Here is a 22,164-nt window from a genome sequence, read left to right on the forward strand (position 1 = left end):
CTTCCTTCCTTCCTTCCTTCCTTCCTTCCTTCCTTCCTTCCTTCCTTCGTAAGAGAAACAATTAAATTAAGCAGCGATTGTTAAGATTATTTACTCTTCTATGATGTTTTAAACATAAAGTTCACAATTCTACTCATGATATTTCTCTTACAAAGTGAAATTGTGTGTGGTGGTAGGGAATCATGTTGCATATTTTTAAAAATTATCTAAAATAATGTTAGAGATAGACTAAGTGAAGACTATAATTTCATTCTAATTATATTTTTCAATAGGCATAAATTTATCATAATGAAGTTACAGGATGTTTCATGGCAAGAAGCAAAATCATACAGAAGCTAATAAAGTAACATAGGTTAGTCCCAACCAGTGTGCATTTCACTTCCCAAAGAGAAAGACTAAAATGGCACTGAGTATGAATGAAGCTTTAAATAGAAATATACAATTATGAACAGAGATGTACAATTATGAAATGTATAATATGCATGTTTCTTATAAAATTCAGATATTTTAGCAAAATGTATTTCCCATAAATCTTCTTTAAAATTAAGTATTGGTTGTTCATTAAGTTGTCTACAGGAGCAGTGTAGGTTAGCATCTTAGATACTTTTTTTTTTTGGTGAGGCAATTGGGATTAATTTCCAGAGTCCCACAGCTAGTGAGTGTTATGTGTCTGAGACCAGATTTGAACTCAGGTCCTCCTGACTTCAGGGCTGGTGCTTTATCCACTAGCTGCCCTATCTTAGATACTTTTATCAGAGATGTAGTAATATCTGCCACTTGTTCACAGCTAAACCTCTTTCCCCGAAACCTGGACAAATAACTTTAAAATGGATTACTAATTTGTCAGTAGACTAGGAAATTAACACTAAGATAAAATTTATAGTTTTCTATAAATTATTGTTGTGTTCTCATATCTCTACACACACACACACACACACACACAAACGTACGTACGTATATATATATGCAATGGACTATGTGAGTTGGGTAATAAAAATGGTTTTGAAGATGGAGTTTAGGCTACAGGAAGAAAAGGTATTCCAAAAGGGAGATAATTAAAATATGTGTGCTTTGCTCACTTTTTGAGGATCTGAACTACAAAAATTTGAGGCTTGCCCTCTTATTAGGGACCTGAATTATCACCCATTTTGGCTTTATAGTCTCTCCCATTCAATTCATCCACGAACATTTTAAAAGTGTGTACTATGTATAAAAGATGCTTTCTTATGCTTTCTTTTAGTGTTCAAGTAAACAAATCAATTCTGTTCTTAGCTTTATACATGAAGAAACAGCAGGACTCAAAACCTATAGTGGTATACTTTGAAAAAAATTTTTTCAGAGGTAAAAAGGGTTCATCTCTTCCAGAACCAAGAGTAACAGGAGATAAGAGGATGAAAGGGATGAGGCAAGGGGCTGTGTGTGTGTGTGTGTGTGTGTGTGTGTGTGTGTGTGAGTGTGTGTGATATTTGTCAGTGGGAATTTTTGTTAGATCTAGGGAAATGGCCATGATTTATTCTATTTTAGAATTGCCCCATTCTTTCTAGATCTAAATTACACGTTGTTATAAATCTGTATACTTTTATATGGTGCTTTCTTACTATTCCATAGCAATTTTGACACCATTGAGAAGGACTAAAACAAACTAACTTTTCTTGAAGTGGAAACACTTGTCCAATCATGCTTGCAGACTCTCATCCAGGTAAATAGACAGTTGTCAAAGAATTAGTGATAATCACTAGTGAAGTTAGAAGTGAATATCAACCAATGTGTGTATAATACCAAACACCTCAGGATAGCTTTTCTAGAGTATATGTACAACTTCTCTGAACTCATTGAAAACATATTTGGAAAAGTTCGCTTCTTTGTACAGTCATGCTTATTTTAATATTTGCATAATAAAGATAATGGAATAGCCTGAATGTTATAACCTTAAAACTACAAACATTGAACTTAAGCATTCCAGATTGCCATCCAAATGTGTAAAATTTTGGTGAAAAAATTTTGACAATTTCAATCTTGAATATGGATTTGGAAACATGTACATTTTCTAGTTTGTGGTTTTGGTTGGTTATATAAGCTTGCAAAGAATTTGCTTTCCAGTTGTAATGCTTAAATTTGAGGAGTTGGGTAGAACTAGTGGACTGAGTGGGATTGCTGATGACAAAGCTATGAAGTTCATTCCTCAAACCATCAAATGCAGTCTTGTTACTGTTAGAAATTTTATTAATGTAATATTCCTTTCACTAATTTATTGTATTGGTTTTTTAGAGCTTCCCTTCATTAACTGCATATGCGCTCTTGTTTTATAAAAACTTGCTTCTTTGCTGAGCAAAGAAAAACAGCCTCTTAAACCATTTCCCTCAAACTTTTTATAAAAAACTTGAACTAACAAATGTCAAACCTAAACTATGTGAGATTGATAATTATTATATGTGAGTGTAAAGCATTATTTTTCTCTCCATTATTCTGCCAAGAATATATTTGGACTCCCACAACCCTGAACGTATATTTTTTATTGTGAAGTATACATTTGTAGAGTGAAGTATATTTTCTAGAATGGGGTTTTAGTTGATTAGAGTCATACTTTTAGAGCTGAGAAGAGTCCTCAGTCATGATTTAGTCTAATTCCTTCATTTTACAAATAAGGAAATCAAGACTGAGAAAGAGAAGGTGAACCGCTTTATATCACATCAAGGACTGGGCTTGAAACCCTGGTTTGTTGACTTATAAGTGAGGCACTGTATTAGTTTGGCTTGATCATTTCAAAGATGAAGTTTCAGATTAGAAAGTCATTTAATATCATGTGTTTCCTGGTTACAATGGATTATGGTAGACATTAAGTAGTCTTTTAAGGTTTCTTAAATTTTTTGGGGGGGGGGAGAGTGTGTGTGTGTGTGTGTGTGTGTGTGTGTGTGTGTATGTGTGTGTGTGTGTAGCACGTATACTTCTAGTAAAAAGCCCTAGCATCTGCAGAATGACTTGTATTCTGACTAATGTTATGAGAAGGTGCGAGGATGAACACATTGAGCTCAGTCTCTGTACAATGTCAATAGGGCAAGGGCTAATGAGTTTAGAAATTTTTCAGTAGTCAGATCCAGTACCATTACCTCACTTGACTATATGCTCTTTGTCTGAATTTTCCTGTGTGATAAGCACTTTGAGAGATGTTGCATGACTTGAACAGTCATGGAGGCTCCATGGAGCATTCTTAGGAAGATGAAGAATCATTAGCACTTTTCTGCCTTCAGCAAATTGATATTTTATCAAACTTGGACTGTGCTATTCTTCAAGGCATTAAGCCTGTTACTCATATGTGATAGTGCACCAGGGCACAGTAACTACTACTAAATTAAATTGTGTGCTTTGCTCTGCTTTATAGAGGTCACCAGTGAAAAGCACTAGACTGTCAACTTACTTTACCTGGCAGTGGTTCAACTCTTTGACAGGCTTACCTTTGATTTAAACAAATTTGAGAAATATGTAAAGTTTTGGAAGCAGTTTTGCACTGATTTGATAAAAGAAACCACAAAACACTGCAGCGCAGGTGTTGAGAATGTTTGAAAGCTGATTGAGGGAAGCAGATGGCTTTAGTCAGTGGCATCCAGCCAAAAGAGCAGGTGCTGATCATGTGACCACTGGTTACCAGGGTAATCTGATTGCTCTTGGCGTGCAGATGAAAGGAAAGGGGCCCAGTGTTCAGCTGTAGTATTGTATAATTTGTGGCAGTTAGAGCGGAAATAAATGCTGGAAATGGAGCCTCATAGTAGGGGAGACTTCTGTCCATGTGTAGCGTAAACACTAGGACAGTTGGAAGAGGAACTGTTGTATGGATTTTCTTATTTTTTTTTTAAATGTTGTGTTTTATGTGGATCTTTCAGGAAATTAAACTTTTTAAAGCATTATCATGATTTGAAAGATCTTTTTGGAGCTAAACTGTCTTTTGCTGTGCCCCTGAGTTTTGCTTTAAGTTAGAGTGCCATTATTTCCTTATGTTTGAAGGTGTATTAATTGTTGGGGTTTTTTTTAGGGGAAAAAAAACCTTGGAACCATTATTTTTCAAATAACTACTTTTACAAGGTTACAGAATTTAATCTAGTAGTCCAAAAGATAGCAAATCCTACATATGATGGTTATATGTAGTTATATTAACAATAATTTGGAAATCAGATTTTATTTGAGAAGAGCTTAACTTAAAAAAAAAAATCCAGAGAACTCTCTGCTTCTTTTAAGGACCAAGAGGTTGAAAAGTGCTGTTTAGTGCATTCAGTCAGCATCCTTTTCTGTGAAATTACAAATTTCAATGAATAGAAACTTTTCAAAGGTGACTGAAAGGAGAATTTTTCATTTTCAAAACCATTCTGATTCCTGGACTGTATAGTAATGATGTAAAGTAATTGCCACTCAGTATAGATTCTTGCAAATATTTTGTCATGAATGATAGCTGATCTTAGGAAGTCTTGGTGCCAGACTAGAAGTTGGATAGTAGAACCCAATTTACCTTAAAAAAAGAATTAACAAGTAGAGCAGATAGAGTTGTGTGGCTCTCGTTGCTGATAAACAATTTTATTCCATTCTCTTTTCTTAAAATCCATTCTTATGTTGGCTAACCTATATAACATTCAAATCCTATTAACCTTTAATCTAAACATATAGTGGGACCTCTTCTTTAACAGTTATTTTTATTTTGCTGCATATCTTGTCAGTAACCTGGCTTTTAAAAATAATATGCTACCATAAAGATAATATATACTAATAAATAAGCATATTGTTTTAACAATAAGAAGAAATAAAGCAAACAAAAATATTGATACAAACAAAAATAATTGATAAAATTAATTGATAAAATTATTTTAAGAGGTGAAATATCTGGTTAAAAAAAGCAATAAAATCAATAGTGGTTCTTATATTTTAATATGTTATGCCATTTGACAAATCAAATAGTATGCTATAAATATATTTCAAAGCATTGATCAAATGGAAGGCCTAAATAATAGCAGTGTTTAGAGCCAACTGCAAAAGGCAAGGGAAGAAGATAATCATGTTCCATTTTCTTCCCCGCCATTTAAAAAAAGGTGTTCTGACACTTTAAAAACTTGATAGTAAAATTATTTCTTAATGAATGGCTCCATGCCGCAGTGTATTGAGCATATATATAGCCAGGAAAACACAGTGATATTTTACATGATTTCTCAGAATGAGTTAGGGTTTTGCTTTGTCCTGGTGAGCAAATATACAGGATATGCATCGTGTAGGGTTTTTTTTTTCTTTTTCTTTTTTTGCATGTGTGCGATTCCTTTTTTTTTTAATTAGGGCAAGCATTTATTTACAATGTTCATCAAAAATAGAGTTTTGCCACAAAAACTTAATCCTATGATACCACCTTACCAAAAAGAAAAATAATGCATTACTTTATTATTTTTGATAGTTTGGGGGATAGTAATCTGGGAAATATGAGGCATGTATCCATGGGAGAAAGTTAAAAAAAAAAAAACCACAACAACCCAACACTGACTAGGGAACTGTACTTTGAATTCTAGTAATAAGAAACCAGATTCTGAAGCAAGTGCATTGAAGAAAAAGGTCAACAAAGGAAAAACAGAAGGTTCTGAAAACTCAGACTTAGAAAGAACTCCACCACCATCTCCTCCTCCTGAAGAAGATGATGATCCAGGTGTTCAGGTAAGACTATTCTGATATCTAAGTGTTGGTTAGTTTTGGGTAACTTTTGATGGCTATAATGCACAACAGAAGATCTTCCATCTTTGTTAAAGAGATGCTTTAAAGATGTCTCTATTTTTAGCTAGGGCATTATTTCCAGAGAGGTGAAAGTCAGAGAGACCAAGGATGAATGGAGTGTAACACTCACTCCTGACAAGAATTTTGTAGCTTTTACCATAGGATCACAGGACTTAAGCCTAGAAAAGGGACCTCAGGGGTCATTTAGTATCACAGTCCTAATTTTACATGGCTTAGAGAGGTGTAAAAAAACTAAAAAAAAAAAATTCCAAAGTTCCTTTTGAGAGTTTCTGAGTGATTTTTCTGCCTATTCTTGGCATTAAAATTTGACCTAAAGGTTTAGAAATATTGCTTCTGTTTTTGGCAAAAGTTCTTTTAAAAACTACAGTGCACCAGATTTGTTAACTTTCTTAAAGTTTTGTGAAATATTCTTTTCACAATATGAAAATTTTAGGCATAGAGCCATTTGTGACTTGTTTAGGAGCTTCTGTTGACTTCCCTGGGTCAGAATGAGGCATCTTTGTGTGATGGCAGGCCTTCCATGAATTAGTGGACTTCTATTTTCTAGACAGTTGCTTCAGCATAATTTTTCCTGAGTTATATTCATTTATTTCATTGAAATAATGTATACATCAATTGCAAAACTGCCCTTGAAATAAATACAAGAAATTTTAGTTCTCTCAAACAGGGTACATCGCCTTCACTGATCAGGCTTAGAGACACACTCAGTACATAACAGCTAGAAATCATTTCCTTTTTAGGTTCCTTGGAATCATGCCAATAAGCTCTACCGGGATGCCCTGGAATGTATCTTATGTGACATCATAGTTATCAAAGAGTAGTTATCAGGGAGCCCTACTGCAATCGGAAACCAACCCCTAGAAGCTTGAGTGACTTTTCATTATTGCGTAGTAGATTCTCAATGACTATTCGCTTTCATTTTTGTTTTTGTTTTTATTTTTCTCTTAGAGGTTTGAAATAAAATACTTGGAAGATGCAGATGCATTCCAGAATTGTAGATATTTTGTTTGTTTTTTTTTTTTCTTTAGCAAAGCTTCCTGTTATCTGTGACCTCACAAAATTATATTCTTTAAGGTGATCTGAAAAAACTAGTGTATATTTTTTTCTTTTTCTTTTTTCTTTTTAAATATAGCTGGCCTAGTGATGATATTATCCATTTAGGATAATCATATGCTTTCCTTTTGTTGCTTTGTACAACAACAGTAAGGATATTGACAAGGTTAGTAGATTAATGAGATTGACTAGAGAAATTGTGGTGAAAGGATGATTCTGAATTTTATGTAGTTAGGTGTTTTCTGAATCATGTTCACTTTAATTAGGACTTTTAAGACAACATTTTATACAGCAGTAAGAAGATTTCTTTAAAATTTAGAGCTAATTCTCTGAATTTTCTCACAAATATCAGTTTACTATAGAGAATCATTATTAAATTTTATAGAATATTTGTTTGTAGGTTACAGAACATATGACCAAGTTTTTTTTTTTAAGGTAATACCCTAAATGCTTTTTAAAGTGTACCTTTGAGTTGGCATTTTAATCAGTTATAGAATATGTAGCAGCAAAGAAAAAGGAAATAACTATACAAGGACAGCTCTATTTTCAAGGAAGTACTTTTTTCTTCATATATACTGTTCAGGAAGTGATGCTACAAAGTTGTTTATCATGGTTTTTCCTGTAACATATGCATGAAGGGTGGAAGTTAAGCTTCTTGAATTCTGTGACTGTGATTTTTAGATGTTAGTAAATTGCATGTAGTGCTATCTAGTTCAGAAGAAAGTACCACAGAATAGTACAGTAGTGAGATAATGGAAACCAATTTGTTATTCCCTTCAGCATGACCATTGTACCTACTAACCTTTTAAAAGCATTTAAAATACAATTCTACAGAATGAGCCTTCTGCTGCTAATGAAACTAAAGCATTTCACTGTGGTGTGGTTGCCAAAAATAAACAAATTCTCATATTTCATTCTTACCTACAAAATCAGTTCATGATAGGAACACAATAAAAAATTAGTTGAGTGCAGACATGTAAAAAATTTTAATTGATTAAAAAATCAATTCATATTGGGAATCTGATAAAAGAAATCTTAGTACCTCAGAAAAATGCCTTGAGGATCAATACATGGCTAAAAGTCACAGAAGCATTGTACCATGCTGCAATATTTGGGAGCTCTGGGACTTGAGTTCTAATTCTCTTTTTGTGATTGATCTGCTAATTGGCTTTGGATAACTTACTGTTCATCTGAGAATTTATGGGGGTAAATATAATTTATTTCACAAAGTTTTTATAAGGAGTAAGTTTTATTTAACAAGTGATCCTAAACTATCAACTTCTAAAAAAAAAAGATTTCTTAATTTCCCTGAGAAATTACAATAATATTATAGAGTTTAATTCAGTATAAAGCAAATTCTGGAACCCCATTCCAGAAGATTTAGGTACTATAGTAAAAAATATATAGTTGATACAATAAAAACAAAAGACATTGTTGAGATGTGGTCACATAGTATGGAACCCCAGCAAGACTCCAGTGTGTTTTAGCATCCAACTTTCTGCATCTAAGTCTTATAATCAGCCTGTCTCTGTCCATAAAAATTCATCTTAGTCCTGTTTGGGTGTATGTAAATTATAATACAGTAAATTAGATCTAGAGATTCTGCTCCATTATATCCAAATCTAGAGTTTGTTCCATTCTAAATATGCTATGTTGAAGAATTGCCATTCCAATGGAAAAACAGTCTGGAAATTTAATGGATATTATGTCAGAGATATAATAACTCACTAGGTGAACATGGATGAGACTTAGTATCTGTTTCAGGATCATTCCTTTTTAAATATGAGTTAGCCAATATTTTTCCCTACCAATTTTCAGGGTTATTTAGAGGTGTGAACATGTAACATGTTTAAACTCCATTTTACTCCTAGATTTAATGTACAAAGTTATTAATGATAATTTTGTTAGTATGCTCTTTTCACTTTCTATGTGCTTTACAAATTCTTAGAAGTATATTGTTATAGAAGAATGTGGGAGCAAATCAAAACTCTATGCCATTATTTCCAGTCCAAGTTTTCTCAGATGATTTTCTTCATCCTGCACCCTCCAAACTCTTTATTTTCTTTCACGTATGCCAGATTGGAGTTTGAAATGAAGTGCTGGACTTAAAGTCAGAAAGGCCTGGGTTTGAATCCCTGCTACAGGTACTTATGAGCTGTTTGATGCTGAGCAATACACTGATCAACTCTCTTGTTTTTAAAATGGGTAGAATACCCGAAGTATTCACCCTGTGGGCCGCTCTGAAGCTCAAATTAGATAATATATACAAAGTACTTTGGAACCTTAAAGTGCTATGTAAATTTCAACTATTATTACAAAAGCAATACCATTTTCATGTATGTTCAACCTATATTTTTAATAAAGTTTCCAAACTATTTAAATTCACATACAAGAACAAGAACTTTGAATTTTTAAATGATGATTTAGCAAAATCATTTGCAGCATGCGCCATCCCCCTCCCTGCTTTCAACACATATGAGGAATGTCCATAATTTTTAATTTATTATTATTATTTTTTTCTTTTAGAAGAGACGATCTAGCAGGCAAGTTAAGAGAAAACGTTATACAGAAGACCTGGAGTTCAAGATTTCTGATGAGGAGGCAGATGATGCAGATGCTGCTGGGAGAGACTCCCCTTCAAATACTTCACAGTCCGAGCAGCAGGTCAGCTTGCTGTTTTGAATAAATAAATGAAGATGAATTGTGAATTCCATACCTGGAAGCTAAATAGTTCAGTAGAGCCACTGGACTTATAGCTTAGGGCTTTTCATCCAATGTTGGTGTAATGGACTAAGAGAAACCAGTTGTTTTGCTGTTTCCTTTAAAAAGCTATATTCGCTCAAATTTATTTTTCTATAAGCCTGTGATATATAATTTGACACAATTCTGAAGAATTAATGGTCTCTGCTGAGGAAAAAAAAATCAGAACTAGGCTACAAGGAGACTGAATTTACCTCTGAGAATTCAGTGCTATAGCTTCTATGACTTTAATAAACCACTCAAGCTTGTCTCCTGCTGTTAGGCACCATAAGAACTCCTTTATGAAATTACAGCCTTGTAGTACCCAGCAGGGTCTACTTTATTCTCTGTGCAATGTAAATGATGGATAAAATAGTTTGTATAAAATGAGGGGTAGTAATGTAAGAATGATTATTGTAAAGTTGGGTTTGGGTTTTTTTTTTCCCTTTGTATAGTGCTCTTTTCTTAGCACTGCTGTACTTTAGTTAACAAACTGGTAACCCATTGAAAAGTGTGTTAAATTCATGTCAGGGCTTTATTTGGTAATTTGGCCAATGTTAAGCTGTTATAAAATGTTTTATGTGATCCCTATAGATAAAAAATGCTTACAATAGTACAGTGATGACTATATTTACCCCATGGGTATAGATGAACAAAAGTTATATTTTTCATTACTACCTTGTGGAGAGTATTCTATATTGGCAGCTAGAGTTTCTGAATACTTGCTAGCTTTAGGGACTGGTGAGAATCCACATAATTGAACCACATACCTATGAAATAATAAACAGGTATCTCTCACCTTCTCTGTAGGGTTAAGTTTCTTCTTATTTGCAGTGATTCTTGCTTGAGTAATAGTTGGACTCATACTTCAGTGTCAATTAAGTATTGAATTTGAAGAAGTGAATTAGAGAGCAGCATGGAATGATCACCTATATTGCAAATGGCATAAAATCTTTTTTGTGAAAAAAACATTCCAGTTGATTCATATATTTTATTTTACAGGAATCTGTTGATGCAGAGGGTCCCGTAGTAGAGAAAATCATGAGTAGCCGATCAGTCAAAAAGCAGGTAAAGAAAATTTTTATAATGGCTAAAACCATATTCCTAAGATATACTTTTGTTAAGTTCATTCTCCCCTTTTCACCCAAATCTGTTTTAGAGTTGAAAGGAACCTTGGTTGCCAGACTGTTGAACCCGTTACTCCTTTCCTCCAAAAGTACCCCTCTTATTGCTCACACTTTTCTCTTATTCTGATACCTCCTTGTATTATGGAGGCTGGCCTTGGATTCTCAAAGTCCATTCCAATGGAACACAAGTTCTTTTAGGTCCTACTAATCTGGAAAATCTCAGAGTATAGACTGTATGTCTGTTATCTGAGATGTTAACCCAGCAGTCAAGGACCAATCTAACCAAAATCTGACAGGCTCATTACCAGAAGATTTGCCACCCACGGATGAGTTATGTTGACCACGTCAATTTAAGAAGATTATATACTGATAACTAGAGGGGTTATCATCTACTTTAATTGAGGAAATGTCCACAATGATGAAATAGTCCTTTGTAAGATCTAGTTCAATAATTCTTTATTCATTCACCTTTCTCCATCCCCTAACCCCTAACCAATGAAGGTAGAGTATGGCTAAGGACATGGACATTATATTTTTGGGAAATGGATATGTTTTATGTATGATATTTATATTGAACATATGTATTTTTGATAGATTATAAGCCTCTATAGGAAGATCTAGAATTAGATTTCTTTCATTCATCTTACTTTTCAATTTGTATATTTCAGTCTGTTTATCTAAGTTCATATGAGGTGATTCTCTTCCCATGTTGTTTTGGATTTTGGTGGGCGTGGGGATGAGGTGGGAAGTTCTGTGTATTATACTTTCAGTCTACAAGAGTTTTTTCCTCTAGTGCTCTTCCCTTTCCCCCCTTTCTGTGAGTGTTTTTACTTATACCAATGAAATTTTCATCACTGTCTCCACTGCTGCTGTGGAGGTGGAATACATGACTATTTCTAATGTAATTTCGGATGACAGTATGACTCATTCTGAAGCATTTACAATTCATATCCATATGACAGAGTGAACTGGGTGCACTTACAAAACTAGCCCCTGATAATAATGTTGAAAAAGGATTTTTATAACTTTAGTGCCAACCACTTCATTTCAGATTACTTCTTGTTCAAACAAGAGAAAACAGTTTGAATAAATGCTCTACTCAGCTTAAATCATCACATATATTTGAGGATTCCCTCAGACCTACTCAACATCTAAACTCTTCTGTTTCTATTGAGGTCATTTCCACCCTCCCCATCACTGAGGTTAATAATCTTGAAATTGTGCTTAACTTTCCCTTCTTTCTCATCTTCCATAACCAATCAGTCACTGAGTTTGTCAATTCTGTATTTCGTGAATCTGTCCCTTTGATTCTACTCACATTTCTACCATTTTTGGTCAGGCCTTCCTCACCATTCCTCTACTATTGTAATGAGTCTCCTCTTTGGCCTCCCTGCTTCCAGTTTTTTTTTTCCTTTCTCCAGTTCATCTGACATATAACTGTCAAAGTGAACCTCGTAAGCTACAGTTTTGATTGTCTCTTTCCGGCCCTAAAGCATTCATTCTCTCCCCATTGTCTTTAAGATAATATACAAATATACATAAGATAATATACAAAAGAAAATATACAAAATAAGATAATATACAAACCTGGCACGTGAAATCTTTCACAATCTGCCTCCTATTTACCAGCTTTGTTTCATCTTCCTCCTTGTCATCAACTCTGTATGTCATTCAATCAATTAATAAACATTTATTAAAGACCTGCTATGTGCCAGGTACTGTTCTGAGCACTGGGACCAAACAAGACTATTCACTGTTTGTTGAACTCAGAACTCAATCTTCTGTTTATATGCATTTATACAGACTGCCCCTCATTCCTGGATGTACTTTATAGGCCTTGTGATTTCAGCATCTCAGAATCTGTCTTCCTTTACTGATCCCCAAAGTTGTTAATACAAGTTACTCAAGTTATCGTGTCTTATTCTATTTTTGTGTGTGTTTTTCTTTTTTTTAATTAATAAATTTATTTATTTTTAGCTTTCAACAATCACTTCCATAAGATTTTGAGTTCCGAATTTTCTCCCCATCTCTACCCTCCCCCCACCCCAAGACAGCATGTAAATTGATATAGGCTTAACATCTACATTCATATTAAACCTATTTTCACATTAGTCATGTTGTAAAGAAGAATTAGAACCAATGGAAGAAACCACAAGAAAGAAGTAACAAAAAAAAAAGAGAAAAAAGCAAATAATATGCTTTGATCTGCATTCAGACTCCATAGTTCTTTTTCTGGATGAGGGCATTTTCCATCATGAGTCTTCTGGAGTTGTTTTAGATCCTTGCATTGCTAAGAGGAGATAAGTTTATCAAAGTTAGTCATCACACAATGTGGCTATTACTGTGTACAATGTTCTTCTGGGTCTGCTCACTTCGCTCAGCATCAGTCCATACAAGTCTTTTCAGGTTTTTCTGAAGTCTGCCTGCTCATCATTTCTTATAGCACAATAGTATTCCATTACATTCATATACCACAACTTGTTCAGGCATTCCCCAATTGATGGGCATCCCCTCAATTTCCAAGTCTTTGTCACCACAGAAAGAGCTGCTATACATATTTTTGTACATGTGGGTCCTTTTTCACTTGTATGATCTCTTTGGGATAGACCTAGAAGTGATATTGCTGAGTCCAAGGGTATACACAGTTTTATAGCTCTTTGTGCATAGTTCTAAATTGCTCTCCAGAATGGTTGGATCAGTTCACAACTCCACCAACAAATCATTAGTGTTCCATTTTCCCACATCTGTTCCAGCATTTATCATTTTCCTGTTTTGTCACATTAGCCAATCTGATAGGTGTGGTGTGGTTCCTCAGACTTGTTTTGATTTGTATTTCTCTAATCAATAGTGATGTAGAGCATTTTTCATATGACTATATATAGCTTTAATTTCTTCATCTGAAAACTGCCTGTCCATATTCTTTGACCACTTATCAATTGGAGAATGACTTGTATTCTTATAAATTCAACACAGTTCTCTATATATTTTAGAAATGAGGCCTTTATCAAAGACACTGGTTGTAATCTTGCTTTATCCTTAATAATGTCCATACTGTGTCTCTGTCCCGTAAGCTCCTTGAGTGCAGGATCAGTTTTGGTTTTTAATCCTTGTTTGCTGAGACCTAGTTCAGTATCTTACATGTAATAAGTACTTACTGAATTGAATTGCTTTTAATATTCCATCTTGCAGTTTTCTGTTTCTCTGGAAAGCCCACATGCACATGTACCTGTCCATATCCGTATTTGTCTGTGGGTGTGGCTTTCAGATATAGTCACTCTCAACTTTGATTTTCATTTTTCTTTGTAAGTATGGTTCCTACTATTCTACATGTTAAGGAAGCATATTTTAATTTACTAGCACAATTAATACAATGTAGTAACTTCCTAATGAGAGAGGTGGGAGATTCAAGGAGATACTTGTTTTTTTCCTGGGCTATGCTCTAGAACAAGAGTTCTTAAACTTTTTTGTGTCATAGACTCCTTTGGCAGCCTAATGAAGCATATGGACCTCTTTCTGGAAGAATGTTTTTTAATGCATAAAAAAAACACATAGGATTACAAAGGAAACTAATTATGTTGAGATACAGTCCCCAATATATTAACAAACACTCATCCTCAGAGCTGCTCTAGAAGGGAATATGGAAGTCCATGAGTACTATATTGTATAATTAAGATTTTCCCTTTCTCCTCCTTTCTGTCATTTGTTATACCTATCACTTGCTATTCTCTCTTTTTTTTAATTATTAACTAATTAATTAATTTTTAGTTGTTGCTATTGTTTAAAGTTACACAATTCAGGGTATGAATTAAATGTAAAACTGTCACAGAAAGCAATAATAAAAGATCCCTGAGTGGAGGAAAATATATATCGACTCTGAAAATAGTAAAAACAAACAAACAAACATGAATTTCTGAATTTTGATCTCCTATAAATTGAGTTAAGTGCTGAATCTGAGTAAAAGAAATTTTTTTTTGTCAATGAAAAATTAACATTATTTAACTTACAAAGGCTAAATTTCTGTTGCATTGAGGACTTTAGGGGCAGTTCACTTAAGAATTGTAGAGGTTTGGGAAAATATTGCATACTTGACATAGCTTTAAAGAATAATCTCCTTCAATGAGTCAAGTGACTTATTTGCCTAAATAGTATCTTGTTTGGATAGAACAAATCAATTTTGATTTAGTTGATAGTACTTCAGTAGACATACTCAGCAGGTTTGGTATTTCAGATTATAATTAGGTCACAATTATTCAGCAGCTAATTATTCATACTTGGATTATGTAGGACATTATTTCTCTTTCTTCCTATTTTGCCTATAGTTTGGTCATTTCATTGTTCATCAGCAGCCCTAGTAAAGGACAAATGGGCTTTAGAGATAGTGGTGGTGATAGAATTTAAGAATAAGTATATCCTCTTTTCACAAAGCTTATAGTTTAATAGAGATAATAAAATTAACATCAATATGTATGTGCGTAGAGGAAGGTGAAGGTAGTGTTGTGGTAGTAAGCTGGGAGTATAGGTGGGGTTGAAGAAATCTATCTAAAGGATTTCAGTTAGCAGACATCAAGTGCCTACTATGTGATTACAAAGGACCTAGGGATTACAAAATACTTGAGATTACAAACACGAAGAATGAAGCAGTCCCTATTTATAAGGATCTAAGATTTGAATTGTAGAGATAAGAAATAAAAATATAAATATGTACTCCATAAATAAAAAGTTAATAAATTCAAATCTATACAAAGGAGTTAAATATAAGGTAGTTTGGGAGAGAAGGAACTAGCAGTTGGGGTGATCAGGAAAGGTGTCATACAGAAGATTATGCTTGAGCTACATCTTAAGAGAATAGAGATATTCTATAAGGCAAGGTCAGGCATCAGACATGTCCAATACAGAGGCATATAGATCAGAAAGGGAACGTTATTTATGTAAAACAGAGAAGGCTAGCTTGGCTGGGTGGCAGCACGTGGGAAGAAGAATAATGCCCATTGAGGCTAGAAAGAGTAGGTTCCAGTCAGATTGTGAAGGACTTTATAAGCTAAACAAAGACTTTTATATTAGAGGCACTGGAGAGCCACTGCAGTTGATTGAGTAGAGGAGTTGCATAATCAGACCTACCCTTAAGAAAATTTACTTTGAAAGCAATATATAGGATGGACTGGAGTGGTGAGAGACCTGAGGCAGGGACACCAGTTAGGAAACTTTTGCAGTAATCTGGGTGAGGGTTATAAAGGCCTGGACTAAGATGGTAGCAAATGGATCAATAATTTAGAGCTGGCAGGAAAGGACTTTGTAGGTCATCCTCTCAAATTTTTAAAGGAGGAAGTTGAATTCCAAAGAAATTAAGTTAAGTGATTTGCCACATAGTAAATGACAAAACTATGATTCAGATCTGGTACTCTGATTCCAAATTCAGAATTTTTCTTCCTACCTAGTTTCCCCCCAATGGGCTCTAACTTAAAGGAATATAGAATAGAAATATTATTTAATGCCTATGAGACAGAGCAGTCCAAAGAGTACACACCAAATAGAGATTCAGAAAGGCCCTGGATTTGTGATTTTATTGGTATGAGGGAACTTCCAGATGAGGAAAATCCATCTACCAGTGCAGGTCAACACTTTGTCTACAACATAGTTGTAGAGAATTGCTTAGAATACTGAGAGATTAAGCCCAGAGGCATACAAGTAATAGATTCACAGATGGGACTTGAGTTCAGGTCTCCTTGTTTCCATGGGGGGAAATAAGAGCATAAGAATGAGGTGCTGAGAACTTTAAGTAAGTAATCCCTTCTAAAATGTAAGCTGAGTTTGGCAGGGATAAGTTGTTATTTATTCTTTTATCTTCCATTGCTATTCACACAGCCCCTCATATACAGGCAGTCAATAGATGCTTTATGAGTGAATGATGAGATCATTGCATTCTAACTAGTGTGTAAGCTCCTTGTTGACAGGAACTATTTCATACAACTTCTATACCTTATAGTATCTGTCACTGTGCTGAGAATGACAGCATACCCTTAGTAAAATGACTTGTCATCTGATTATATTTGGAGAAGACTAGAAATTGCTATTAGGTTACAAATTCTGTTACTAAAAGACAGTTCTTTCTGCTCACTAATGCTAGGTTCTCTTGCTTTCCTGGCTTTCTATGTTTCCTTACCTGCAAATCCTCATCCCTGTGGAATGTCTGGCATTTGATTTCTCTTCTGCTCCAGGACATCCCTGGAGAAATCTGTGTGAAGGTGATTTTATCTACTCTATAACCTCAGCTGGGCTCTTGCTGAAGCTTGGTAGACCTATTGACTCAATGCCTATTGATTCCCTATTTCATTCTGCACTGTGACTATTCCAAACTTCCTTTCCTTTTCCCTCTTTGAGGTTATTTTGGCAGGGGGCTCCCTCATCTTCAAATCATGAGATACTTTTCTTTTCCTGTATTAGAAAAGATACTTCTACTTCTTCCAAAAGTTCATCCCTGTATGTGCCTTTGATTCCATTCACTCATGCCTCCACAAGGACCTAGCTCCAATAAATATTGCTTCTTCATCATGCATCTTCAGTCTCTCACCATTTTGCCTTACAGATATACTCAGCGCTCTCAAATCCTAAAGACAAAAAGTTCCTACTGAAATATTTAGTCTATCTAATGACCTTTCCTTTAGTGTTGAAAGTCTTACAGTCTACACCCAATACCTTCACTTCTCATTCTCAGCTTATAATCTGGTGTGCCCCCACCATTTGAATGAAACTGCTCTGCTAAAAGTCATCAATAATTTAAGTATTAACTATCAAATCTAGTGTTCTTTTCTCCTTTTTTTCTTTTCATTCCTTATCCTTTATGATATATTTGGAGGGCAATGAGAAGATATTGAAAATTACTATTAAGTTAATTTTTTTATCTTTGTGAGTTTTATTCATATGTTTTCTTTTTATATCACCAATTTTTTCCCATTATTCCTTCCCCTTCCCCTCCCAGAGAGCCATTTTGTATAACAGTATTTTTAAAGAAAAAAAACAGACCAGCAAACCTCATCAATACATCAAAAAAGCCTGAAAATGTATGCCATGTGCCATACCACCACTCTGGAAAGGAGTGGTGTTGGAGGTATCTTACATTTCTTCTTTAAAACCAAGCTTGTTCTTTGTAATTTTGCAACATTGACTTTATTTTTGTGGTAGTATTTTTCCATTTATGTTGTCATCATTGTGAATATTGTGTATTGACTCTGCTTAGTTTCACTCTGTCTCACATCATGTAAATTTTTTCATGTTACTCTATTTTCATCATGTTTGTCATTTCTAATAGAACTGCAATATTCCATTACATGCATGTATCTCAGTTTGTTTAGCCATTCCCCATTAGATGGGCATGCACTTTGTTGCTAATTCTTTGTTAACAAAAAAAAAAGGATTGCTAAAAATATTTTGGTGTGTGGGAGGGACTTCTTATCAGTGATCTTCTTGGGGGTATAATCTTGGAAATGGAATCTCTGGATCAAAGAGTGGATATTTTAGTCACTTTATTTACATAATTCCATATTGCTTTCTAAAATAGTGATATTGATTCATAGCTTTAAGAATAATTTAAATTCTGTTGACCACTACTCTGACTTCAGAGACACCATTTTCATAGAATCATAGATCTATAACCAGAAAGGATTTTAGAAGCCATCAGGTTCAACACCTTTAATTTACAGATGAAGCAACTAAGACACAGAGTGGTTATATAACTTACCAAGGTCACACAGCTAATAAGTGTCTGAGGCAGGTTTGGTATTCAGGTCTTATTGACTCCTGAATCCAGCACTCCATCCGTTATACCACCTAGCTTTCAATACTCTATTGTTTCTTCTTCTGGCCCTTTAACTATCCCTGCCTCCCATTCTGACTTCTTTTAATCTGTTTTTACCTCTTAATATCTGGATTTTGCCCAAAAGTCTTCTTTCCTTCTCCTCTTTCTCACTCTTTTAGTTTACTTTTTGGTTAACATTCATTCTCATGACTCTAACCATTCCTGTGCACTCATAACTCATCTGCACTCTGGAATCACATCTCCAATTGCTTAAAGGGCATTCATGCTCATTGATGCCTCCTACTCAATAGTCTAACACTGAGAATATCTTTTCCCCAAACCTGTTCTTCCTTCTAACTTCAGTATTTCTCTCTGTGGTATTCTTAATCATTGAATCTCTTATGATTATAACTTTGGTCTTATCTTTGACTTTTCCTTCACCTCACATAATTAATGATTAGATCCTATCAGTTACACCTCTGCAACAACTCTCCTATCTTTTCCTTCCCTTCTGTTCCTCCTGCCATCACTCTAATCCAGGGCATCATTTCCATTCACCTTGATGATTGAAGTAGCCTCCTAATAATTCTTCTTGTCCCTTTTCTCCTTTCCAATTTGTCCCTTATAATAGTTCCTGAATTACTTTTTTTGGGGGGGGTATAAATTTGGTCATATTACTCTTATGCTCAAATCTTTGTAGCTCCCTAGTGCCTACTAGGTCATATTCACATTCTGCTGCCTGCCATTTGAAGCTCTCTATAACCTGGTATCAGTCTACTTTACCAGCACAATCTCATCTTATTCCCTCAATGTACTTTATATCCCAGCCAAACTGATATCCTCCCTACCTCATGAACACATAACTGTGATCTTCTGTCTCAGTACTTTTGATCACACTATGCTAGCAATGCCATCCCAATCTTCATCTGTTGAGGCCAAATCAATTAGCAAGCATTTGTCAGATGCCTACTATATGCCAGGCACTATGCTTGGTGCTGGGGATAAAAAATATAATGAATGAAACAATCCCTACTCTCAAGGAGTTTACATTCTATTGGGGGAGAAAATGTGTGTGTGTGTGTGTGTGTGTGTGTGTGTGTGTGTGTGTGTGTACATGTAGAGAATACATGTAACAAACACAAATACAAATAAATATAAGATAGCTAAATAAATGTCAGACAGGGAGGGTCCTGTCAGTTGGTAATCAGGAAGGACTTCATGTAGAAAGTGGTACTTGAGTTGTGTCTTTGAGAGATCTATGATGATGAGAAACTGCATTCTGGACAAGGAATGGGGAGCGGGGTGAGGAAGGCCAGTGCAAAAGCAGAGAAAGAGAGGAATTGAAATGACATGTGTGGAAGACAGAGAAATCTGGTTTGGCTAGAACATCTGTCCTTTACAATTGAACTAGAATGCAATCTCTTCTATGACTTTTTTCTTGATTTTTATAAAAAAGGTCAATTAAAAAAAACCCTTCCCCTCAGATCCACCATTACATTTATTTTTAGCAGCACTTTGCTGCACTTATAGTGTAGTATTATATAATATAGTTAGCTGGTGTGTCTTACTATTGGACTTTAAACTTTATGAGGGCAGAAATTGTCTTTTTAAAACATTGCTTCTCCCCAGTGTCTAATACATTACTCTATACACAGTAGACATGAGCTCTCTTAAATATTTTGCTGTTGTTGTTCAGTTGTTTCAGTTGTGTCCAACTCTTCATGCCCTTATTTGAGGTTTTCTTGGTTTTGGTACTGGAGTGGTTTGTCATTTCCTTCTCCAGCTCATTTTACAGATGAGGGAACTGAGGCAAACAGGGTTAAATGACTTGCCCAGGGTCACACAGACAGTAAGTACATGAGGCCAGATTTGAACTAAAGAGTATGAGTCTTCCTGACTTTAATCTGGCACCCTATCCGATTGACCACCTAGCTATCCCTCTGTTGAATGAATAAATAGTTTTTATGAACAGTTTTAGTTTGGTTTGCTGGAGGAGAGGATTGCAACTTCATGTTAAAGTAACATTTGAAACCTGTGTATATTTTAATTATTGGTACTATTGTTTTTTCTCTTACTATGGATAACTGCTGTTTAAGAAGTCAATTAAAACCTTTAAGAAGTTTCATTTTCTGCTAGTCACATTCCTGCAACTATAGCAGGTAATACTACGTTGTAGTAAGGAGAACAGTACTATATCTTTATTAATACAATGATAGGAGATCATAGAGGTCAGGGGTCATGTTTTATTTTTCTTTTGTGCAATACCTTAGCCAGAACTTCTCAAACCATGGGCAAAAGTTAAATATAAAGGATTATACAACATGCTAATCAGGGATGACTCAAGTAGTGATGACACTTGTGAAACCAAATCGGTTCACATAAGCATTAGCACAAGGGATATGTTTGGTTCTTGTGACTAAAGTGGACTCCTTTATATGAGTGTAAAGGGCTTTTGGTGAATTAATTTTTCCAAGTTTAGTTCATCATATGAATTTTGCCAAGACCTCTTCTTTGGGCTTAAGGGGTGGAAATAATGACTTAAATTCACTTTATATCAGAATAGAATTATCTTCCTTTTTAGTGTTAACTGTCCATATTTCCTATTAATATCTGTAAGCTTAATAGAGATTTTCTTTTAAGCAAGATCTTATCCTTTTGTCATTTTTAAGATATTTTAACTGAATCCAGTAATAATTATGATATTCAAATAATCTGTCATAAGGGGAAAGACTTAATTCTTTTTGCATTAACATCCCTACTAGTATTCTTATTTCCTCACACAGTTAAAAATATTTCCATATATTTGGCAATGAATTTTCTGAAGGGTTAAAGCTTTAGTGCCTCTTTAATCATAAATTTGTGTTATTCAGCAATTCACTTCAGTAGTACTTATTAAGCACCTACTCTTTACCATATGCTGTGCTAGGCTCTGGTTCTATAAAGAAAAAAATGAAAGCACTCCCTGCAGTCAAACAGGTGGCTTGGGTTCTACTGAATAAAAATAAGATATGTACAGATAAGTCAATGTAAAATACATAAAAAATAGTTTCTGGAGTTTGAGGGAGAGGGAAAAGGGGATCAGGAAAGGCTTTGAGCTGAACCTTGAATGTATCTAAGGGTTCCAAGAAGTGAAGGTGATGAGGGGGAGCATTGCAGGCATGGAGGGACCTTTCAGAATTGTGAAAATGGGGGATGGAATACACCATGTGAGGACTAGCAAATAGTCCAGTTTGACTGGAATGTAGAATATATGAGGGGAATAATATAAAATCAGTTGTAGAAAGATAGTTTTTTTAAAAGAATCATTCCAGTACTAGTTTTATTGTTTTACAATATATGCATTTTATTTCCTCCTTTGTGATTCTCTAACTTAGTAATAAGTTAAGTGCTTAAGAAAGGCTAATGGATTTTTGGCTGTGTTTTAGGATTTTTAGTATCAAAAGGGGTTGATTTGTTTCCCTGGGTAGTTTCAATAATAAGGACAATTTGCCTTACTATGTTTGGAACTTTTCAATTTGAATGTAAAATATGTGGTTCTCAAAGTGCCCCTTAATAAACTGAGCATCAGAGCATCAGTATAGAGTATCCATTTTTGTGCTAACAATATAAGCATCAGCTTGCTAATGAAAGTGAGTAGACTTGTTACCAGAAATAATACCTTAGAATGCTTATTTTTTTTTTTTGTTGATAGAGATT

General features: G+C 34.6%; 1 protein-coding gene across 4 annotated transcripts in view; it reads left to right on the plus strand.

Moving 5' to 3' along the window:
* LOC114053891 (chromodomain-helicase-DNA-binding protein 7) overlaps window positions 1-22,164 on the plus strand; it is a 245,912-nt gene that overhangs the window by 145,291 nt on the left and 78,457 nt on the right. For all 4 annotated transcript variants that reach the window (XM_027877001.1, XM_027877003.1, XM_027877004.1 and 1 more), the window contains exons 4-6: window positions 5,538-5,679; window positions 9,337-9,474; window positions 10,552-10,617. In XM_027877001.1, the coding sequence (XP_027732802.1) occupies window positions 5,538-5,679; window positions 9,337-9,474; window positions 10,552-10,617 (346 nt within the window). The remainder of the gene's footprint in view (window positions 1-5,537; window positions 5,680-9,336; window positions 9,475-10,551; window positions 10,618-22,164) is intronic.

This window comes from Vombatus ursinus, unplaced genomic scaffold (genome assembly GCF_900497805.2).
Source record: "Vombatus ursinus unplaced genomic scaffold, bare-nosed wombat genome assembly UNPS02014812.1, whole genome shotgun sequence".
Lineage (NCBI taxonomy): Eukaryota > Metazoa > Chordata > Mammalia > Diprotodontia > Vombatidae > Vombatus > Vombatus ursinus.